The following is a 19,703-nucleotide window of genomic DNA, read 5'->3' as shown; positions in this document are numbered from 1 at the left end:
GCAGGAGTGAGGTATACATATCCAGATGTCACTTAAATTTTCTGGAGGCAGATTTCCAGTAGGCTCTTCATTAAAGAGATCAGCGTGATGGAAAGAGAAGACTTTTCTGGGTTCAAATCCCAGTCCTCCAAATTTCTAGTCCCGTACCCCTGGACAATTCATATGACATCTAGGGACTACAATTTCCTAATCTGCAAAGTGGGTATAATAATATCTACCTGCTAAGACTCTTGTGAAGGAGAACTAAATGGTAAAATACATATCAAGCACTTGGTAAATGGTACGCGTTCAATGTTTATTTCTTTCCTCGGTTTCCTTCTAGCTACAAGTGGAGTTGGCATATGTCCTTCTCCCGCATCGGGCAGAGGAGAAGAATTCAAATAAACATTTTTCTCCATACATTACAATGATAAACCTCATAGTGGTGTTCTGAGAACACTGCAAAATCTGAAAGTGTTTTTCAACTGTCAGAGAAAGATTACATTTTCTTTTTGTTTTTCTAATTTTCTTTATTTATTTTTGGCTGAGTTGGGTCTTCGCTGCTGCGCAGGGTTTTCTCTAGTTGTGGCGAGCGGGGGGCTACTATTTGTTGAGGTGCGCGGGCTTCTCATTGCGGTGGCTTCTCTTGCTGCGGAGCACCGGCTCCAGGCGCAAGAGCTTCAGTAGTTGCTGCTCGCGGGCTCCAGAGCGCCGGCTCAGTAGTTGTGGCGCACGGGCTTAGTTGCTCTGCGGCATGTGGGATCTTCCCGGACCAGGGCTCCAACCTGTGTCCCCTGGATTGGCAGGCGAATTCTTAACCACTGCGCCACCAGGGAAGCCCAAGATTATATTTTCACTGCGTTGAATGACAAGGAACAACTTTTTCCTGGATACAGCCTTCCTCTCAAGAGAGCTGGGCCTCCATGAACAAGTCCGTGATCTCTCTGGTTTCAGCTCCTCGTCTATAAAATAGGGATGGTCCTCCTTGCTCACTTTATAGAAGTGTTTGTGGGATTCAGGGTTGTGAAAATTCTACAAAACAGTGCACCTGGGAGTGGTTGCTAAGCTCATCATCAGCTGTTTGCGGTACACTTCCGCTTCCGGCTCTGACTTCTCCCATCCCACTTGAGCGTCTCAGAAGGCACCGAGTCTGATTCTGCGTCCAGGACCTAGCACAGAGAATTACCTGGGTCAGTGACTGGCTCTCGGACTCAAGCGTCGGTCGCTCTGGTGTTGAATTATAGAATTCTTTGTAAATCAGTGATCAACCCCAGAGTTACCGAGAGAACGAACGGGATCTATCGCATTTAGAAACTATCACTCCACAGTTCGTGTTGCTAGCCCCACATTTTAACATATTCTCACTTTCCTACTTACATTCTGTATTTGTGGGAAGTTCTGTGTTTTTTTTTTTTTTTAACGGTCATTGATTTACACATTTTCTTATCTCTCAATCCCTTTCCTTTGCCTTCTTCACTTTCCTTTGTGATTGGCTGCAAATCATCTTAACATGACTGGCTAGGGCATCTGCCAGTTATCTTTCCCTTGATCCGATGGGAGAAATGGGAAGAAAAAAAGTGTCTTAAACTCCGCTGTTTTATTGGCTCCGCTTAGGGACGTACGGCGAAGACTTGGGCATCTCAAATTTATGATTGGTTCTTATATCCGTCAGTCACGCTGCAGCGAACCAAGTTCTTCGGCCCGTACCACTCCCGTTTGGCTGTAGGGGGTGGGGTTTAGGCTGGAAGGGTTTTCATTGGTCCGGAACTGCCCCGCTTGCGGCCCGAGCCCGCCCCCCGTTCGGTTGCCGTGGTTGCAGGCCAGGCCCGCCCGCTTGTCCTCTGACAGCGAGCCTTAGGGCGGAGGGAAGCGGGTCGGTCGGTCCCACAAGCACGAGGCTCCCGCGGCCAGGCCAGCACGGAGCCGTTGCCATGGCAGCCGCCGCCGGGGGCGCGGACGAAGAGTCGCGCTCTGGCCGCTCGAGCTCGGATGGCGAGTGCGCGGTGGCGCCAGAGCCGTTGACGGGCCCCGAGGGCCTCTTCTCCTTCGCCGACTTCGGGTCTGCGCTGGGCGGCGGCGCGGGGCTCCCGGGCCGAGCGGCCGGTGGGGCCCAGTCCCCGCTACGCTACCTTCACGTCCTGTGGCAGCAGGAGGCGGAGCCCCGCGATGAGCTGCTCTGTAAGATCCCCTCCGGACGGCTGAAGCGCGCCGCCAGGCCCCACCGCCGGCTCGGGCCCACGGGCAAGGAGGTGCACGGTGAGGAGCGCGGCGGGAGGCGGGGCTGGCCCTCGGCTGAGAATCGGGCCCTGATCTCCCCAGCCCGTTCAGGATGGTGTCCTCCGACGTCTGAGTTACGGACCTGGAGTGACCCCTGAGTCCACTTTCAGTACCAATAGTAGAATTATAGCTGCTAAGGACCATGAGTGTAAAAAAAGTAGTCTTCCCGCTCAGAACCAGTCCCGGTGGCTTTTCACATTTGGTAGTTCTTGAATAGAAACTTTTCCTGACTCCAGGTGTTTATTTGTAGATAATAAATGGGATACTGGAGAATATTATGATATCAGAGCCAAGTCCTACCAACTTACTTCTTTAAATGCACAGACCTGGATTGGACTTTTCTATCTCATTTAGGTCTTAGGCAAACTGTAGAACCTTTCAGCTTTAGTTTTCTCATCTGTAGAATGGGTATGGTATGCTTTACAGGGATGTTGCCAGAGTTATTAAGTAAGGTAAGGAATATATAGTTATTATTCTGCCTTTGTTGTGTGCCAAACACTGTTGGGTGGTTTCTGATCATTTCTGATCCTCGTCATAACTCACTGAGATCCAGATACTGTTCCCATTTTACTGAAGGTGAAACTGAGGTTCAGAGAAATTGTCTTGCTCCAAGTCACATAGCTAGAAATTGGCTATGCTGGTATTAGAACTCCTGCTCTGGTACTTCTACCATATTGTCTTTTACATTTTATGGATGCCATGGAAACCCTGAAAGTTTTAAGAATGGGGACTTTTAGGGGCCCTTTAATACCTACTTGTATCTTAGTGGTGTTATGAAGATTAAATGAAAATTTGAAAGTGCTATATGAATGTAAGGAATCGTTATATATATGAATTGCAATTTTTGTCCATTTCTCTGATGATAAAGGCATTGCTTTCTATTAGCCTCTAATATACAGGTAGTGTCATTGTGGAGAAAAAAGTTTCTCCATAGGAATCATCAAATTTAAGTAAGTCATTTGGGAGTGGTCTGTTTTGAAAGAGGGTATAAGATTATCTGTGTAACCAGCTCACAGAGCGCTTCCGTGTAAATCACCTCATTTGGTCTTTGCAACAACTCAGGCCTGTCAGGAAAGAGCTCAACCTTGTTTTGCAGGTGATAGACCTGAGGCCCAGGGGGTTAACTAACTTGTTCACGGTCACCCAGCTCCGACAAGTGGCAGAGCCAAGATCTGCCTCCAAAGGCCTTGGAGGATTTGCTACAAAATGTGGCTTTTGCACTAGCTGTGTCACCTTTCAGGTTTCTCCTGGTTCCCGAGGTAGTGTCACTTGTATCCTGGCCCCTCTCTTTCTCTTTTTTTTTTTTTTTTTTTTTGCGGTACGCGGGCGTCTCACTGTTGTGGCCTCTCCCCCTGTGGAGCACAGGGTCCAGACGCGCAGGCTCAATGGCCATGGCTCACGGGCCCAGCCGCTCCACGGCATGTGGGATCTTCCTGGACCGGGGCACGAACCCTTGTCCCCTGCATCGGCAGGCGGACTCTCAACCTCTGCGCCACCGGGGAAGCCCTCTCTTTCTCTTTAGATGCCATTGTGGCTGAGTGGTGGGTAGCTAGGAAGCCATCACTTTTTGCTTCATCATGGCCATTGCTGGTTTTTTTTTTTTTTTTAACTGGCACTCTTATTGTCTTCACAGCTCTGAAGAGGCTGAGGGACTCAGCCAATGCCAACGATGTGGAAACAGGTGAGTGTGCAGAGTGAGTCCAGCTCCCGGGTCTGGTCGGGGAAGGAAGAATCCAGGTAACCAACATCTGGGAAGACAGTGCTTGAATTCTGCTGGCTCACCCCTAGGACCAGGCTCGCTGTACTTATTGTATAACTGCAGTCATCTTGCAGATGACAAGTCTGGCTCAGATGCTCACTCTTCCCATGCTTCCCTGTCACCCTGTACTTCCTGATGTCATAGTGTTTATCATCCTGTGGGCTCCATGATGGTGGGGACCATGTCTGCTTTTGTATCCCTGGCACCCAGCCGCAGAGTAGGAGCTTTTTGGAACTTGTGGTTAATGGGAATGAACAGTCTATTTGAAGTGCCAGGAGAGCCACCACCTTCAACTGCTCCCTGAGGCCTTGTGGTAGTTGGGTCAGTGGTTCTCAAACTTTAGTTGACAGAACATCTGAAAGGCATGGGAGAGGCTCCTAGCAGGACACCACTTTGTTTTTTGTTGTTGCTCTTCACCATTTGCTAGCTGACAGGGCAGTAGCAGCATCAAAGCTACAAGACAAGCTATAGGAAAAAAATTTTAATTGTGTTCACTGACAATTCTTTCTGTGAATCAGGGAAAAGTGGTATATGGGTTTTCTTTGGCCGCTGTAACAAATTACCACAAAGATAATGTAAAACAACACAAGTTTATCATCAGACAGTTCTATAGGTCGGAAGTCTAACACAGGTCTCACCAGGCTGAAATCAAAGTGTCTGTATTTCTTTCTGGAGGCTCAAGGGAGATCTGTTTCCCCGCCTTTTCCACCTCGTAGTTTTCTACCTTCATCTTCAAAGTCAGCCGAGGGATAAGAGCCCGTTTATAGCAGGCGTGGAGAGAAGGTCGTTCCCCTCAGGGAGCTGGGCGTTAAAACACAGGCCTAGAGTGGGTCCCTTATCCCTGGCAGAGCATAGTGAGCAGGCCTGGAAACTGGAGGGGTTTCCAGCGCTCTCCACTTTTATCTCTTTTCCATGAACTTTAATATTGTGGAATATTTGGGTAGCAACCTATATAGCTTTTCAAGGAAAGATGATGTGTTCTCTTTTTAATATCTTGAGTGTGTGGCCAGAGAATATTTTAATTATACCTCCGTTTCACAGAAAGTCTAGTTTATCTTTTTTTTTTAAATGGGTTTATTTTCTTTTATTTTCTTTCTCACATTTATTTACTTAAAGATTTATTAATTAGTTTTTTTTTTTTTTTTTTCCGGCCGCGTTGGGTCTTAGTTGAGGCATGCGGGATCTTTTGTTGCGACGCATGGGCTTCTCTCTAGTTGTAACGTGTGGGTTTTCTCTTCTCTAGTCGTGGCATGCAAGCTCCAGGGCACGTGGGCTCTGTAGTTGTGGCGCACGGGTTCCAGAGCACATGGACTCTGTAGGTTACGGCACATGGGCTCTGTAGGTTGTGGCCTGCAGGCTCTCTAGTTGAGGCGCGTGAGCTCAGTAGTTGTGGCGCTTGGGTTAGTTGCCCTGTGGCATGTGGGATCTTAGTTCCCTGACCAGGGATCGAATCCACGTACCCTGCATCGGAAGGCAGATTCTTAACTACTGGGCCACCAGGGAAGTCCCTCTCTCTTTTTTAAATTGAAGTATAGTTGATGTACAATATTATATAAGTTACAAGTGTACAGTATAGAGATTCACAATTTTTACAGGTTATACTCCATTTATAGTTATTATAAAATACTGGCTATATTCTAGTTTATCTTTTTTTTTTAAATTTATTTTTGGCTGCGTTGGGTCTTTGTTGCTGTGCACGGGCTTTCTCTAGCTGTGGTGAGCAGGGGCTACTCTTCGTTGTGGTGCGAGGGCTTCTCATTGTGGTGGCTTCTCTTTGTTGTGGAGCACAGGCCCTAGGCATGTGGGCTTCAGTAGTTGTGGCACGTGGGCTCTGGAGCGTAGTCTCACTAGTTGTGGCACACGGGCTTAGTTGCTCCGCAGCATGTGGGATCTTCCTGGTCCAGGGCTTGAACCCGTGTCCCCTGCATTGGCAGGCGGATTCTTAGCCTTTGCGCCACCAGGGAAGTTCCACATCTAGTTTATCTTGAATCAGGTGTCCACATGATGGTTTTATTATTTTGGTGGAAATGCTGTAATTTTCCATTCAGAGTCTGTGACACACCCATCTTCAAATCTAAGTGGCTCTTAGATTTACCAGGCCCTTGCAGGACTCTGACAGCGAAAGTGGCTGTAGATTGGCCTCTTCATTCCTTTTCCTGTATGGTTAGCATTTTGTTTAATCTTGCTCTGCATGTTTGTTGGTTTTTTTGGTATAGGTTAGCAATTACAGTGGATGTAAAGTTTATACCCTGCTATCGTTAAATCGTAAGTGCCTTTCTGTGAATTCATAATCATTTAAAAGATTTTAAATGTGAAAATAATATGTGCATTTAAAATGTTTTGAAAATTAGAAAAATCTTCATGAAAAACATCCTTAATGTCAGCAAAGGAATCTCTGTTAATATTTTGGTGAATATCCTTCCTGTCCTTTTTCCTATACAGAGGAAGTTTCTTGAAGGGCTTGCAAACTGTGCTGTATACACAATTTTGTAGCCCGCATAATGTTTTGTGTATCATAAACATTTTTCATAGTCTTCATAACCATTTGTCTTTTCAAAACGGAAGCGTTATTCTTTCCTATTTATAGAATGAATATGTAGCTGTACAATTTTTTTGAAGCTTATAAAGTAAAAAGTAGAAATCACCTTGCAATTCCATGCCTCAGTTATAACCACAATTTGTAGTGGACGCACACGATGCCTTCAGAGGGACAAAGCAAGAGTTATTTAGTCAGTCACATGTTTGCACACTGGCTTTTCATTTTTAAGATAATTTCCCAGGAATGGGGTTGTTACCTCAAAGGATACGCCCATCTTGATGGCTTCTGATAGATGTTGCTGAAGTGCTTTCCATAAAGCCTGTAGCTGCACAAATCACAGAACTGGAACTGACTATTTTAGCTTTGCTCTATCTCTTGGATACTGGCCCTCGTTTGGTGATGAACACAGAGGTGACTGGAAGCTTCTCCTTCTCCTCCACTCTCATAACCCTTTCCCACCACCTTCATTCGTTCATTTATTCAGTCAGTCAGCAACATTCATGGAGCAGGCAAGTCATATCTTGGTCCAAGATATTAAGAAACAAAACAAAAAACCTACAGAATAGTTGGAGAAGAAGAGTATAAAGCAACACCACTTCTAAAAAAAAAAAAAAAAACCCGAGGAAACTGAAGTCCTGTATTTAGTTGGAGAGGTGTAAGTTCTCGAGCCAGAGAAACCTGGGTTCCTATCCCAGCTTGGCCTCCTGTTGGCTTGGGCTGGAGTCTGTCTCCTGATCTGTACCATGGATGTGATACTGTGCTGAGTGGTTGAGGGGTTTGGCAGTCAGGTACCTGACGCCTGGCTGGTGCTCCGTCTACAGTCGTAGTTACTCTAAAAGAGCACAGCATGTGAATATGAGAGTAGCAGGATGAACAGGGCACTATGGGGATGCAGGAGAGGGGGCAGCTCACTCAGCTTGAGGAGATGAGAGAGATTCACAAAGCAGGAGATACCTGGATTTCATTTGGAAGGACTCAAGTCCTTGAGAGCTTTGCTGGGGGCTTACTAGAGCATTTTGTTTCTTGCTCTGAATGATGTTTGGCGGTAAGTTCTGCCTTTCAGTTGACGTGGACGTGTAATGCACAATGCCTCACATTTTATAATGGCTCTGTACTTTTCAAGGAAGGAATTGCTCATCCATTATTCTCATTACAGCAACTCTGGAGGTTAGCAGGGCAGAGATTCCTCCCATTCGCTGGTGAACGGGGGCCTAAATCTAGGCCTTCCCACTGCCCCGTGCTGTTGGCAATGAACTCCTTTCCTTTTTGCTTAGTTTAGCCTGGGACTTGGTCTGTGTGGCAGAGCCTGTGCTCCGTCCACTCTAAAGGGCTGCCTCCTGGGAGCAAAGTAAGAATCAGCCCACAGCTCGCTCGGCTGTGTCCAGCTGGAATGGATGTGCAGCCAGATGCAGGGAGAGGGGCGGGGCCCGAGTCTACGCCGGGGACTTCCACGGCTCCCAAATTTCTGACCCTGAGGGCCGAGATTCTTCTATGATGTTTTATCCCTAGACACGTAGTTTGAGCACCCAGAATACGGGCCCTCAGTTGTGTCCTCAGGAGAACAAGTCCCTTGTCATGGCAGTCCCCGTGGGGCCAGCATCTAGGAGGGACTGGCTCTCCCAAACATTGTCAATGCCTTGCCTGGAAGGGCCCCTGAGCATCCCCATCTATCCCCTGGGGCTGCAGCCTGGCTAACACTGCCGCTCTCTCCACTTGCTCCCTCTGTCTTCGTGGTGTCAGTGCAGCAGCTGCTGGAAGATGGCGCGGATCCCTGTGCAGCTGACGACAAGGGCCGCACAGCCCTACACTTTGCCTCCTGCAACGGCAATGACCAGATTGGTGAGTCCTGGGGAGGGGGAGGGGGAGGGAGGGAGGCTGGGCGAGTAGCATCACTTCAGAGGGGCTGGGGGAGGATCTGCTGTCTGCTCAGCCGGGTGCTGGATATAAGGAAGACCCAGCCCCTCTCACTCCTTTAGCCTGTGGAACTGGCACTGCCAGACCGGGCCAGGGGTCCACCAGGGGAAAGAATATGATTGCCTCTGAGGTCGGACCAGTCCTTCAAGACGTTCAGGCAGCATTTACTCAGTGCTAAGGGCAGCAGCGGGACAGCCCCCCCTTTTTTATAAGTTTTTTTTTGGACGTGGTATAACTTATAAACAGTGAGCTTTCTGTGTGTATACACTGCTGTAACCGCCTCCTGGATCAAAATATAGAATATTTTCAGCACCCAGCAGCCTGCCTCATGCCCCTTCCAGTCCTTACCCCTGCGTGGACCTTGATCACCATAGATTAGTTTTGCCTGTTTTTCAATTTCACATAAATGGAAGCACAGAATATGCACTCTTTTGTATCTTGAATTCTTTCACTCAAAATTATATCCTTGAGGGACTTCCCTGGTGGTCCAGTGGTTAAGTCTCTGCGCTTCCAATGCATGGGGGAGGGTTCTGTCCCTAGTCGGGGAACTAGGATCCCACATGCTGCGCGGCCAAAATACAAGAAAAGGAAGTATATTCTTGAGACTCATCCCTGAAGGTTGTGAGTAATGGTAGTTCTTTGCTCTCATTGCTGGCTGGTGTTTCATCGCGTGACGGACCACGGTTCACCCGTTCTACTATTGATGGGCATTTGTGTTTTTTCCAGGTCTGGACTATTAGGAGGAGCAAAGCTGCTAGGAACATTTTTGTACATGTGACCTGATGGATATAAGCACTTATCTGTGTTAGAATTGTTGGGTCACTGGGGTACACACATGTTTAGCTAGCGTGTACTACCGAACTTTTCCCAAAGATGGTTCTACCCATGTACACTCCCACCAGCACTGTGAGAGAGTTCCACATTTTCCCACATCCTTGGCAGTGCTTGGTATTATCTCTTTTAAATTTTAGCCCTTCTGGTATAGTGGTATCTCCTTGTGGTTTAACTTGCGTTTCTCTGATGGTCAGTAATGTTGAGCACATCTTCAGGTATTTATTGGCCATTTTTGTATCCTCTTTTGTGGAGTATCTGTTCAAGTCTCTTGTCCATTTTTTTAACAAGTTGCCTATCTTTTTCTTATTGATTTGTAGAAATTCTCCATATATTCTGGACATAAATCATTTATTAAATATAAATGACTTTCTCAGCTTGCCTGTTTGTTCTCTGAATGTTCTCATTTGATGAACACAAGTTCTTAATTTTAATTTTATTTATTTTTATTTATTTATTTATATTTGGCTGCGTTGGGTCTTCATTGCTGCACACGGGCTTTCTCTAGTTGTGGCGAGCGGGGGCTACTCTTTGTTGCGGTGCACAGGCTTTTCATTGCGGTGGTTTCTCTTGCTGCGGAGCACAGGCTCTAGGAGTGCGGGCTTCAGTAGTAGTGGCTCGCAGGCTCAGTAGTTGTGGTGCACGGGCTTAGTTGCTCCACGGCATGTGGAATCTTCTGCACCAGGGATCGAACCTGTGTGCCCTGCATTGGCAGGCGGATTCTTATCCACTGCGCCACTAGGAAAGTCCCACAAGTTCTTAATTTTAATGATTCCAATTTATCAATCTTTTCTTTTTTATGGTTAGTATTTTTGTGACCTGTTTCGGAAATCTTTGCCTGTCCCAAGGTTGTGAAGATATTCTCCCGTTCTCTTCTACAGGCCTGACTGTTATAGCTTTCACATTTAGGTCATGGTCCCTCCTGAATTAGTTTCTGTATATGTTGTGAGGCTCAGATTGGCCTCCTCATGTGAGTTAGTCTGCCTGCACATCCATCTGGGTAACTGGTGAGCCCTGGTGACACCACAGCCCGCCCCTGATGTGACGTATAGACTCGTGAGGAGGGGGTGCTCAGCATCTTCTATTGGCCTAATTCCCACTCTGGTGCTTGGCTGTGGAAGGAGCAGAAAATGCCCTTGAGAGCCTTCACTAGCAGCCACTGCTATTGGAAGAACTTTCTTTAACCCCTAGAGTCTCAGTCCCGTAATGCCTGCATAGGCCAGGGGGCCCTCCCAGAATCCTCAGTTCCTGGCCGTAGAGTCCTGCACATGAGCCTTAGGGGCGAATGAGCCAGTGAGTGAGTGGATGAAACAGCGTGGGGGACTGTGTGAGCTTTCAGTGTCCCCCACTTTGAGCGAGCCTCTTTAGCTAGGTCACGGGTGGGGTTAGGGTGCTGCTCATAGAAGCCCCCAACAGCTCCTCTTGGGTTTTCCTGTTTCCAGTGCAGCTGCTTCTGGACCATGGAGCCGACCCCAATCAGCGAGACGGGCTGGGGAACACACCACTGCACCTGGGTAAGTGCCTGGCGAGCTGCCGAGACACCCTTCTCTGCAGCACAGACAGGCTCCTCTGATGGAGAGCCTGGGGTCCTGCAGGCTCCCAGCAGGCTCTGCTGTCATCTGGGGGGAGCCTGAGCCCCCAGGGCCACACTCCCCTCGGACTGTGTCCCGTGGCTGTCCCCATCCATCACCAGTTGGCTGTGCCCTGAGCAGAGCTGATTTTACAACCTGAGCTGACTCAGCAGCAGCTCTGTTAGGGGAGGTTCCCGCCTTGCGGCTGACTCACACTGTGGCTCACGGTGAGGCAGGTCCCGTCTCCAAGCCTCAGTTTCCCCAGCTGTACAGGGAGGGAGTCGGATTTGATCACCGAGTCCCTCCCAGTTGCTGCCTTGGGGATGCCTTCTCAGGGGGCGTGACCTGGCATCGGGACCCTCAGAGACAGTCCTGCTCCTCCGGTGGGCACCCAGGCCAAGCCCCAGTGGTCCTGGACTCTCAGTCCCTGTTCTTCTCCCTCAGCGGCCTGCACCAACCACGTCCCTGTCATCACCACACTGCTGCGAGGAGGTGAGTGGTCTCCTCCCCTTCTCCCTCTCTCCCCCTCACCCCCAGCATGCTCACCTCTGCCTGCCCACAGGGGCCCGGGTAGATGCCCTGGACCGAGCGGGCCGCACGCCCCTGCACCTGGCCAAGTCGAAGCTCAACATCCTGCAGGAAGGCCACTCCCAGTGCCTGGAAGCCGTGCGGCTGGAGGTGAAGCAGGTGAGCGCCCCCCTCAGCTGAGCTGCGGCCCCGAGCAAACCCTGGGCAGGTGCTGCCCGAACCACAGACACGCCCGCCTTCGGCACCAGGGCTCCTGGGTGGCTTCACGCGGACCCCAGCTGGCACCTGTTCCACTGTGCCCCTCGGCAGCAGCATCAGGCCGCTCTGTGCCTCCCAGCACACCCTCAGCCCACCCTCCGGTTTCAGATCATCCAGATGCTGAGGGAGTACCTGGAGCGCCTGGGGCGGCACGAGCAGCGGGAGCGGCTGGATGACCTCTGCACCCGCCTCCAGATGACAAGCACCAAAGAGCAGGTGAGCCGCAGCTGCAGGTCCAGACCCAGGCCCTGGCCGGAGCCTCAGGGCCAGCCTACCCCTGCTCTGACGCAGGAGAAAGGCGTGGCTGCAGGCCTGTCGCCCACTGTGGACCTCAGAGCCTCTGTCCACTTCCTTTGAAGCTTCCCGGGCCCTTCTCTCTGGGGCGGTCTGAGACCACCTGGCAGCAAGGATTCAGCCTCAGACAGCAGCTCCCTAGTCATGGTGAAGCCACCACATGCCCTGCGGGGAGAGACAGTGTCTGCCCTCCATGCCTGTGGTGCTGCTGGGGGGACCCGGGGGCACCCCATAACAGAGCCTCGGTTTCATCCCGCAGGTGGATGAAGTGACCGACCTGCTGGCCAGCTTCACCTCCCTCAGTTTGCAGATGCAGAACATGGAGAAGAGGTAGCAAGAGAGGCTCCCTGCCCTCCCGCTCCGCCGCTCTCCCCCGCCCCACTGCCCTCTCATTACAAAGGAAAAGCCCAGTGCCTGGGACTTTGTCTGCCGAGGCCCTCGCCCCCAGCTGCTGTGAGGCAGAGATGCTCCCTCACTGACCTCAGCGCCACTCCCAGCCGCGGTCTCCATCGTCCCTGGAGGCCGGGACCACAGCCCACAGCGTCTTCCTTCGGCTCCCACGGCGCCGCAGCCACGCCTCACTCAGCTCTGGCCGACGCGCTATCCTAGCAGGCCTCACTCGTCCCATGGCCTCCCTGGCACCCTCGGCAGGCCCCAGACCCTTCTCTGTCTCCAACCGTGGGCTCGTTGTGGCCAGCAGGGTTTGGCTTAGGGCGGGCACCCTCTGGCCTAGAGGGCTTCTGGGCTGGCCCCGCACCTCTCACCAGCACTTAGATTTAGGCTTGTCACCGGACTTTCAAGGAGACATGGCAGTGAGTTTCTCTGGTTGGAAGGAGGGGGTTGGTGAAGCCTAGACCTTAGAAATACAAGGTTAGGAAGGGCCCGGCTGAACCCAAAGCAGGGAATCCCCAGCCTTTTTTCTCCCAATCATTGAAACACCAGGAGGGGGTCGCCATTCTGCAGCCTAGTTGTAGTAGGTGGAGGAGTGTCCCCCAGGATGGCCATGTACTGATCCCAGGAACCTGTGAACATTACCTTAAATGACAAAAGGGACTTTGCAGATGTTATTAAATTAAGGGTCTTTAGACAAGGCGACTGTCCTGGATTATCCAGGCGGGCCTGATATAATCACACGGATCCTTATTAGAGGGAAGTAGGAGCTCAGAGAGGAAGCAGGAGATGTGGTGACGGAAGCAAGAAATCGGAGTAACTCGAGGAGGGTGTCACAAGCCAAGGAATGCAGGCGGCCTCCAGAAGCTGGAAAAGGCGGGGAAATGGATTCTCCCTTCAGAGCTTCCAGAAGGGACCGGCCTGCCGACACCTTGACTTTAGCCCAGAGAGATCTCAGATTCTGACTGCCAGAACCATAAGAGAATAAATTTGTGTTGTTTGAAGGCCCAAAAACTCATTGCAAAGAAGCCCCACCCCGCCACCCCCTGCCACTTCTGCCCCGATAGGAGCAGACATTATTCCCCTTGGGACTCCAACACGCCAAAGGCGGCGCCCCCTCCTGGAAGGGATCTGCCACAGCAGGAAGCCTGAAGGGAGGGCCTGCTGTGCCCAGCCCTCTCCCAGGAACCATTCTACTGCAGAGTAAAGACAGACTGTTTCCAGATCGGCAGTCCCTGTCTGCTCTGGCTCTGCCCCACCTTCCCTCTCACCCAGTTGGCATCCTGGCTGCTTTTCAGAGGAGGGGAGCTTGCCTCCCAAATCCCAGCTCGATCAGACCTGAACTGAACTCATGGGACCCAGCTGTTCCCTAGACCCTAAGGAAAAAAAGGGTCTCTCTGTGGGGCTGAGGTACAGGCCCGGGGCTGCCTCCAGGACCCTGGGAGAGGGGAGGCTGCAAGCCCCACCAGGTGGCCAGGGTTGGGGACGGTACCCTCCCCAAAACTGGGGGTAGAGGAGGGCAGAGGAAGCAGTAAAGTGTGTCCATGCAACACAAGCTGCTGCTGCCGCCGTGAGCAGGGTGGCTGCGGGCTGGCCGTGTGCCAGAGGAAGGTGAGGAGCGACCTGTGAGTGGGACAGGCGGGTGGGCGGGGCGGCCTTTCTCCCTTCCTTCCTGCCCACGTGATTAACCCCCGCAGGTGAGCCTGCCCCCTCAGGCCCAGGGGGCACGCTAGCGCTTGCCCTCTGGGGGCTCTGCTGGGGCCTGTGCCTGGACACAGCCCCGCTTTGGCCCTGGCCCCAGGGGTGGGGCTGAGCAGGGAAGAGCCCGGGGCAGAGGAGAAGCAGGATGGGAGGGAAGGGACCTCAAACTCCGTGAGCCTGCTTCTCTGGGCCTCCCTCCAGCACACCTCCGGGGCTGATCACCCTAAAGAGCCTTGAGGCAAGGCTTCTCAACCTCAGGTCTAAGGGGTTCAATTAGTGGGCCATTAGAGAGGTATGAACCCCCTGAAACGATGCAAGATTTTGTGGGAAGAGTACGCATGTACTGATAAAAGGGTCTATAGCTTTTATTCTGAGCAGGGTCCACATTCAGAAGAGGTTAGGATCTCTTGCTGCAGAACTTTGGGAGCAGATAGGTGAGAGGCCTGCCCAGGGCATCCTGGGGACTGCCTGGGCACTTCTGGGACCCGTTATCCCCCAGGGCAGCCTGCTTTCTATTGGCAGAGCTGAGGAGGTGGGGCGTGCTGAGACTGTGAAATTGCCCTGAGATGACTGCGCATTTCTAAGATAACTAACCTGCCTCGGAGACTCACGGGCTAACCCCTAGCAAGTCCTTGGCCTGGACCAAGCCATCCCCACCTGGCAAGTGGGGCGCCTCCCTGCAGCACCCTCCATCCCTGTGGTGCCCCGCCCACCCGTCCCTGGCCCTGTAGCCATGGAACTAGGAGGATGCCCACTGGGGCAAGCGAGGGGGCCATTATGAGCCCCACCCTGGCCTACAGACAGTGAACAAAAGGCTTGACAGATGAAGGTGGCTTTGGGGCCAGCCATCAGACACTTGCCAGACGGCCAGGCAGCTAGCCAATCTGCCTCGATCCTTTTGTGGCCAAGATTTTTCCTGCAATCCCAAATCTCTCTGAAGATCCAGCCAGTTAAAGTCAGCCTGACATTAGGGTGAGTCAGAAAACACACAAGTTGGCCCTGAGCAGACTGGGCTGAGCAGGGCAGGATGGAGAACTGGACACAGCAGGATGCAGAACTGCCCACACGGGAGTTAGCTCTGTTACTAGCTGCTCTGGGAGCTACCGAGTTGGTGGGGGGAGCAGGGAGGGGGCCAGGGGGTTGGGGGGGCAGTAAGAAGAAGTCCTGTTTGCTGATTTCCCCGGCTGGGTAGGGTCCTTTGCTTTATACCTCCCATTTCATTCACGTTGGAAATACCTATCAAGCACTTGCCATGTGCTGGGCAATGTTCCAGGTAGGAATACAACAGGGAACAAGAAAAGCAAACTAAAATCCCTGCCTTTGCCCATGGCAGACGGTGGTAATGCCTGGGAGATGTTCACAACTTCTCCCAACCATGCTGTGAGATAACCGGCCTTGCTGGTGCTTTGGACGGGTGAGAAAATGCAGGTTTGCCAGGGTGACCCAACCAGGCAGCTGGGCTGGACCCTGGACCCACCCCCAAAGCTCGTGCTGTTTCCACCACGCCTGAAATTAGAGCTTTCTCAGAAGCAGAGTTTCCTAAAACTGAGGGCGACAACATTTGCTGAGCTCCTACTGTGTGCCAGCAGGCCCTTTACACAAGCCCTTTGATTTAGCGTTTGCAGCCAAAGGGGTAGCCAGTGCCCTTGCTCCCACTATTCTATAGATGCAGAAGATTGAGGCTCAGGCAGAGAGTAACTCGCTTGGGGTCAGACAGCAGCGCAGGACCCAGCCCAGCCCAGGAATCTCTGCCAAGGTTCCCAAAGTGCCAACGTCCCCAGTGCTCCTGAGACACAGTAGAAACCGATGGACCTTCCTGAGTGAATGTCTCTGTCCCTGTGCAGGGAGGGGTGGGCCCTTTCCTCGCTGAGCACATTGCACAGTGTGCTCGGTGGACAAGGCCTGCACCAGGTCACCTGGAGGAGAGAGAGGACAGTATGAGGTGACGGGACTGAGCTGGGTCTGGAATGGTCTTTGCTGATCTTTGGTGGCTGCCCAAACTATTGCAGGCCTTCCGAGGTGGTGGGAGAGCTGGGAGCGGCATGAGCCAGGCCTGGCGGATGGACAGGCACAAGCTGGCTTTGGGGCCGGGAGATGGCCTGGAAAAATGCAGGGCCCGGGAGCGTGAAGGGCTGGCCAGAGAGAGGGGTGAGACCAGGCTGCGGAGATCCTGAGGTCTGAAGATGTGCCCTGGTGACAGCAGGTGAGGCAAGCTGTCACCTCCACCCTGGAGATCAGAGGCAGCCTTACCCAGAGCAGGCACCACGGGCTCCGGGCAAAAGCCCACCAGCTCCCCAGATCGCTTCAGACGCTGAGCCCAGGGCAGGGTTAGGAGGTCAGGAAGCTGGACTGACTGATGCCTGGATAATCCCAACGAAGTCCCTGGCTCCCCCCAGCAATAGGGCCCAAAGTGAATTAGCCCAGACCCCCTGATGCTGGCTCCCAAGCTAACTCCGAGACCTCGGTGCCTGCAAGGAGATATGATCAGTTCCCTTTACAGTTGAGGAAACAGGCTCAGGGAAGCAAAGGAGTCTTACCTGAAGCCCCAGACCAGGGGCCGGAGTGGTCCCTTGTCTCTGTGACTGGTCCACGCCAGCCTGGTGACTCTCCTGCTTTGAAGGTTGGGGAGGACGGCACGTGTCATAGAAGCACTTGGCCGTCAGCATGCCCAGTGGGGCGGAGACAGTGAGTCGCGCCTCCCCAGTTGGATTGTGAGGGGTTGGTGGTTTTTTTTTTGGCCACACCACGTGGCTTGTAGGATCTTAGTTCCCCGACCAGGGATCAAACCCGGGCCCCTGGCAGTGGATACTTGGAGTCCTAACCACTGGGCGGCCAGGGAATTCCCAGATTGTGAGGGTTTTTGGTGGAGGCAAGGGTCCGCCCGGGAGAGCCCTTGAAACCTCGCATATAGCTGGCAGCACCAGGGAGCAGCCCGAGGCAGTGTGCCTAGAACGCAGCCTGGCTCAGATGGCTCAGTTCTACGGGTCCTGAGGAACAGACAGGTCAGCTACGAAGTGCAGGAGCCAGGATTCAAACCCAACGATGTGACTCACAGCCCGTGCACCACGTCACCTCTCTGAGTTGACCTGGCAGGTCCACCAGATGCCCAGTCCGGCACCCTCCCCAGCGCCACAGCCGTCCGAAGCACCCCCAGGAACTCCAGGCTGGCACCCCTGGCCCCTCATCCCCTCCTCACCCCCTTCCTCCTGCTTCAGTCTCACCCCTACACAGAGCCCAGGCCTCTGAAGCAAGGTGGCAGCAAGCAGACGCCTCAATAAATCAATCTTGTCCTCTTAAGCCAGAAACAATTCCACCCCTGCACAGCCTGTCCCTCTGGCCTCATGCCGTCTTGGATCCAGCTGGCGACTCGCAAATGAGCCCTGCATCAGCGCTGAGGACTGATGTTCATTAATAGGAAACCTCGGGGTGGTTAATTGGTATTTGTGTCCCCAGGTTCACAGCTCGAAGTTGATAGCTGGTGCCGTTCCTGTCGGCCCGAGGCAGGGAGAGGTGCTGGATAACGTGGCTGTACCGGGGGCCGCAGCTCGCCCACCCTCCCCGGGGCTGAGTTTCACCCTGGGCCACGCTTGCTATACAGGGCGGATGGCTGTGGGTGGAGGTCACCTTTGCATGTTCAGGTTCCTCCCTCCCCTTCAAAAGACTCCTACCTGCCCCTTCTCCTCCCTAAAGACCGTGGAACTGAAATCAGACCAACCTGATTTAGACCCCAGCTGTTTGAGGCTAGCTGTGTGATCTTGGGCAGGTTACTTAATCTCTCTGAGCCTCAGTTTCTCCATCTTCAAAACTCTGAGGCAGATGAGACACAACTTCCAGAGGCAAGTGCAAGGCCTGAGATACAGCAGGTGCCCAGTGCACCGCCGCCCCGCGGACACCCCCGCCGTGTCCCCAGGCCCCTGGTCGCAACGCGTTCCAACTGAGCTCAGCATCTCCCGTCCCAGACCTCTGCCCGCATCACCCCCACTGCCACCCCCAGGAGCCCAAGCCAGAGGCTGGGTGTCATCTGGGACACCGCTTAGCCCATGACAGTTAATCACCACTTAGTCCCGACAGCTGCACCTCGTATGGGTTTGTCCCGTCTGTCCACGTCTCCCCACCCACTGCCGGAGCCTTGGATGTCTTCATCTCTCTGGATTCTCACACCAGCCTCCTAACTGGTCTCCCTGCCCCCAGTCTCATTCTGCTTTCCCTCCCCGGGAAAAGCCTGCCTTGCAGCCAGAAAGAGTTCCCTAAAGAGTACATCTGATCAGGTCACTCTTTTGCTTAAAACCTTTTCGTGGCTCCCCATCGCCCTCAGGACAAGGTACAGTCTCGGTTTCAGACAGGATTTACAGAATCCTTTGCGGCTGCCCACCCCCCCACCTCTCCCACCTCACTTCCTGCTGGGGCTCCCGCGTACCCTGTCCCAGGCCCTCGGCTCCTCGTGCCGTGCCAGACTGCAGGTAGAGGACCCCGGGTGGCCTGTGTGTGTATTCTCCCATCCTCCTTTCCCCATCTGTCCTAACTCCCACTTCAGGACTTGGCTTGGGCGTCAGCTCCTCCAGGAAGTCTTCTCTGCCTCCCCAAGCTCGTTAGGGCCCTCCTCTGGGCTCCCACAATCCCCTGTGCTTCTGTCTTTCTTTCCTGCAGGAGAACTCTGTACTCAGTAGGTATTCAGACATGAATGTTGCAGGCCCATCCCTAAGAGGTCTGCACAAACAGGAGGGTGAGAGGGCTGCAGAATTCAAATCTCCCCCAACTAAGAGGAGCTCCTCCCTGGGACCTCCAGGCTTCCTGAGCCCGGCCTGAGACCCTGCAGGAGGCTCAGGTCAGGTGGATTCTCCATGAGGCAGCAGCCAGGGCTCGCTCAGCCTCTACCCCGGCCCCCATTGCCTGCCTCCGGCCCTGCAGGACTCGGCTCTCTCCACCAAAGGATTACAACCATCTGCTGCTCTTCCAAGCATTTCATGAGCCCCCTGAAGCAGACCCAGGAACCTCAGGGGCCGAGCCCAAGCCCAGCAGCAGGCCATCAATCTTCCTGCCAAAGCCACGGCAAAACTAATCTAGTCCTAGGCCCGGCCCTTGGTGGAAGCTTTCCTGGCCCAGGGTTCACAGAGCAGCCTCTGGATTGGGCTCCTTGCTACCCACCTGGCACCTCCAACCCAGCCTGTACACAGCAACCCTAGGGCACCTACCCTCCTGAAAACCCTCAATGGCATCACTGCCTGCCTGAAGGATGAAGTTCCTGCCCCCAGCTAGCCTAGGCGACACACGTGATCTCACTGCACCCACCCTCCCGGGCTCCCCAGGCCCCACCCCGCCCTGCTTCAGCTGCGCAAGCCCGCTCACTGCTCCCACCTGTGCTGCCTTGGCACAGGCTGTTGCTCCGCCTGGCAGGCCCTTCCCACCTCTTCCCAGGAAGATGCACATTAAATGTCGTCTCCTCTGGGACTCCTGCTTCGATCGCCCAGGAAGGCAGGAGTTTCCTCCTCTGGGCCCTTTCAAACTGTGTGTACTTTTCCCTTATGGCCCCATAACACAGTGCTATCCTTTCTTCTTTTGGTATTTGGCTCTCCGGCTAGACTGAGAGCTCCCAGAAGGCAGAGACCAGGCCAAATTCACGCTGTCTCTGGCTTCCTCTCAGGGGTAGCTTAGGGCAGGCGCT

General features: G+C 53.0%; 1 protein-coding gene across 3 annotated transcripts; it reads left to right on the top strand.

Annotated features, from left to right (window-relative positions):
• The first annotated feature begins 1,806 nt into the window (after positions 1–1,806).
• ANKRD54 (ankyrin repeat domain 54) lies at positions 1,807–13,344 on the top strand. 3 transcript variants are annotated; one of them, XM_067698026.1, is made up of 8 exons: positions 1,807–2,235; positions 3,890–3,937; positions 8,295–8,393; positions 10,747–10,813; positions 11,315–11,362; positions 11,433–11,557; positions 11,765–11,872; positions 12,210–13,344. In XM_067698026.1, the coding sequence occupies exons 1-7, from the start codon at positions 1,911–1,913 to the stop codon at positions 11,830–11,832; spliced, it is 780 nt and encodes a 259-aa protein (XP_067554127.1). In that variant the 5' UTR covers positions 1,807–1,910; the 3' UTR covers positions 11,833–11,872; positions 12,210–13,344. The 3 variants fall into 3 exon arrangements, with proteins under 3 accessions (XP_067554127.1, XP_067554126.1, XP_067554128.1); XM_067698025.1 differs by having other exon boundaries at positions 1,808–2,235; positions 10,742–10,813; XM_067698027.1 differs by having other exon boundaries at positions 2,096–2,235; positions 8,300–8,393; positions 10,742–10,813.
• Positions 13,345–19,703: the final 6,359 nt, after the last annotated feature.

The sequence above is a fragment of the Pseudorca crassidens genome, chromosome 11 (assembly GCF_039906515.1).
Source record: "Pseudorca crassidens isolate mPseCra1 chromosome 11, mPseCra1.hap1, whole genome shotgun sequence".
NCBI lineage: Eukaryota > Metazoa > Chordata > Mammalia > Artiodactyla > Delphinidae > Pseudorca > Pseudorca crassidens.
Note: the sequence above shows the minus strand (reverse complement) of the source record. Positions and strands in the feature narration are given on the sequence as shown.

Bases quoted from the DNA above. Each gene is read 5' to 3' on its own strand.
- ANKRD54 (XM_067698025.1), top strand. From the start codon at position 1,911: ATGGCAGCCGCCGCCGGGGGCGCGGACGAAGAGTCGCGCTCTGGCCGC. The intron at 11,363-11,432 runs GTGAGTGGTCTC...GCCTGCCCACAG, and splicing joins CACCACACTGCTGCGAGGAG to GGGCCCGGGTAGATGCCCTG. The intron at 11,558-11,764 runs GTGAGCGCCCCC...CTCCGGTTTCAG, and splicing joins TGCGGCTGGAGGTGAAGCAG to ATCATCCAGATGCTGAGGGA.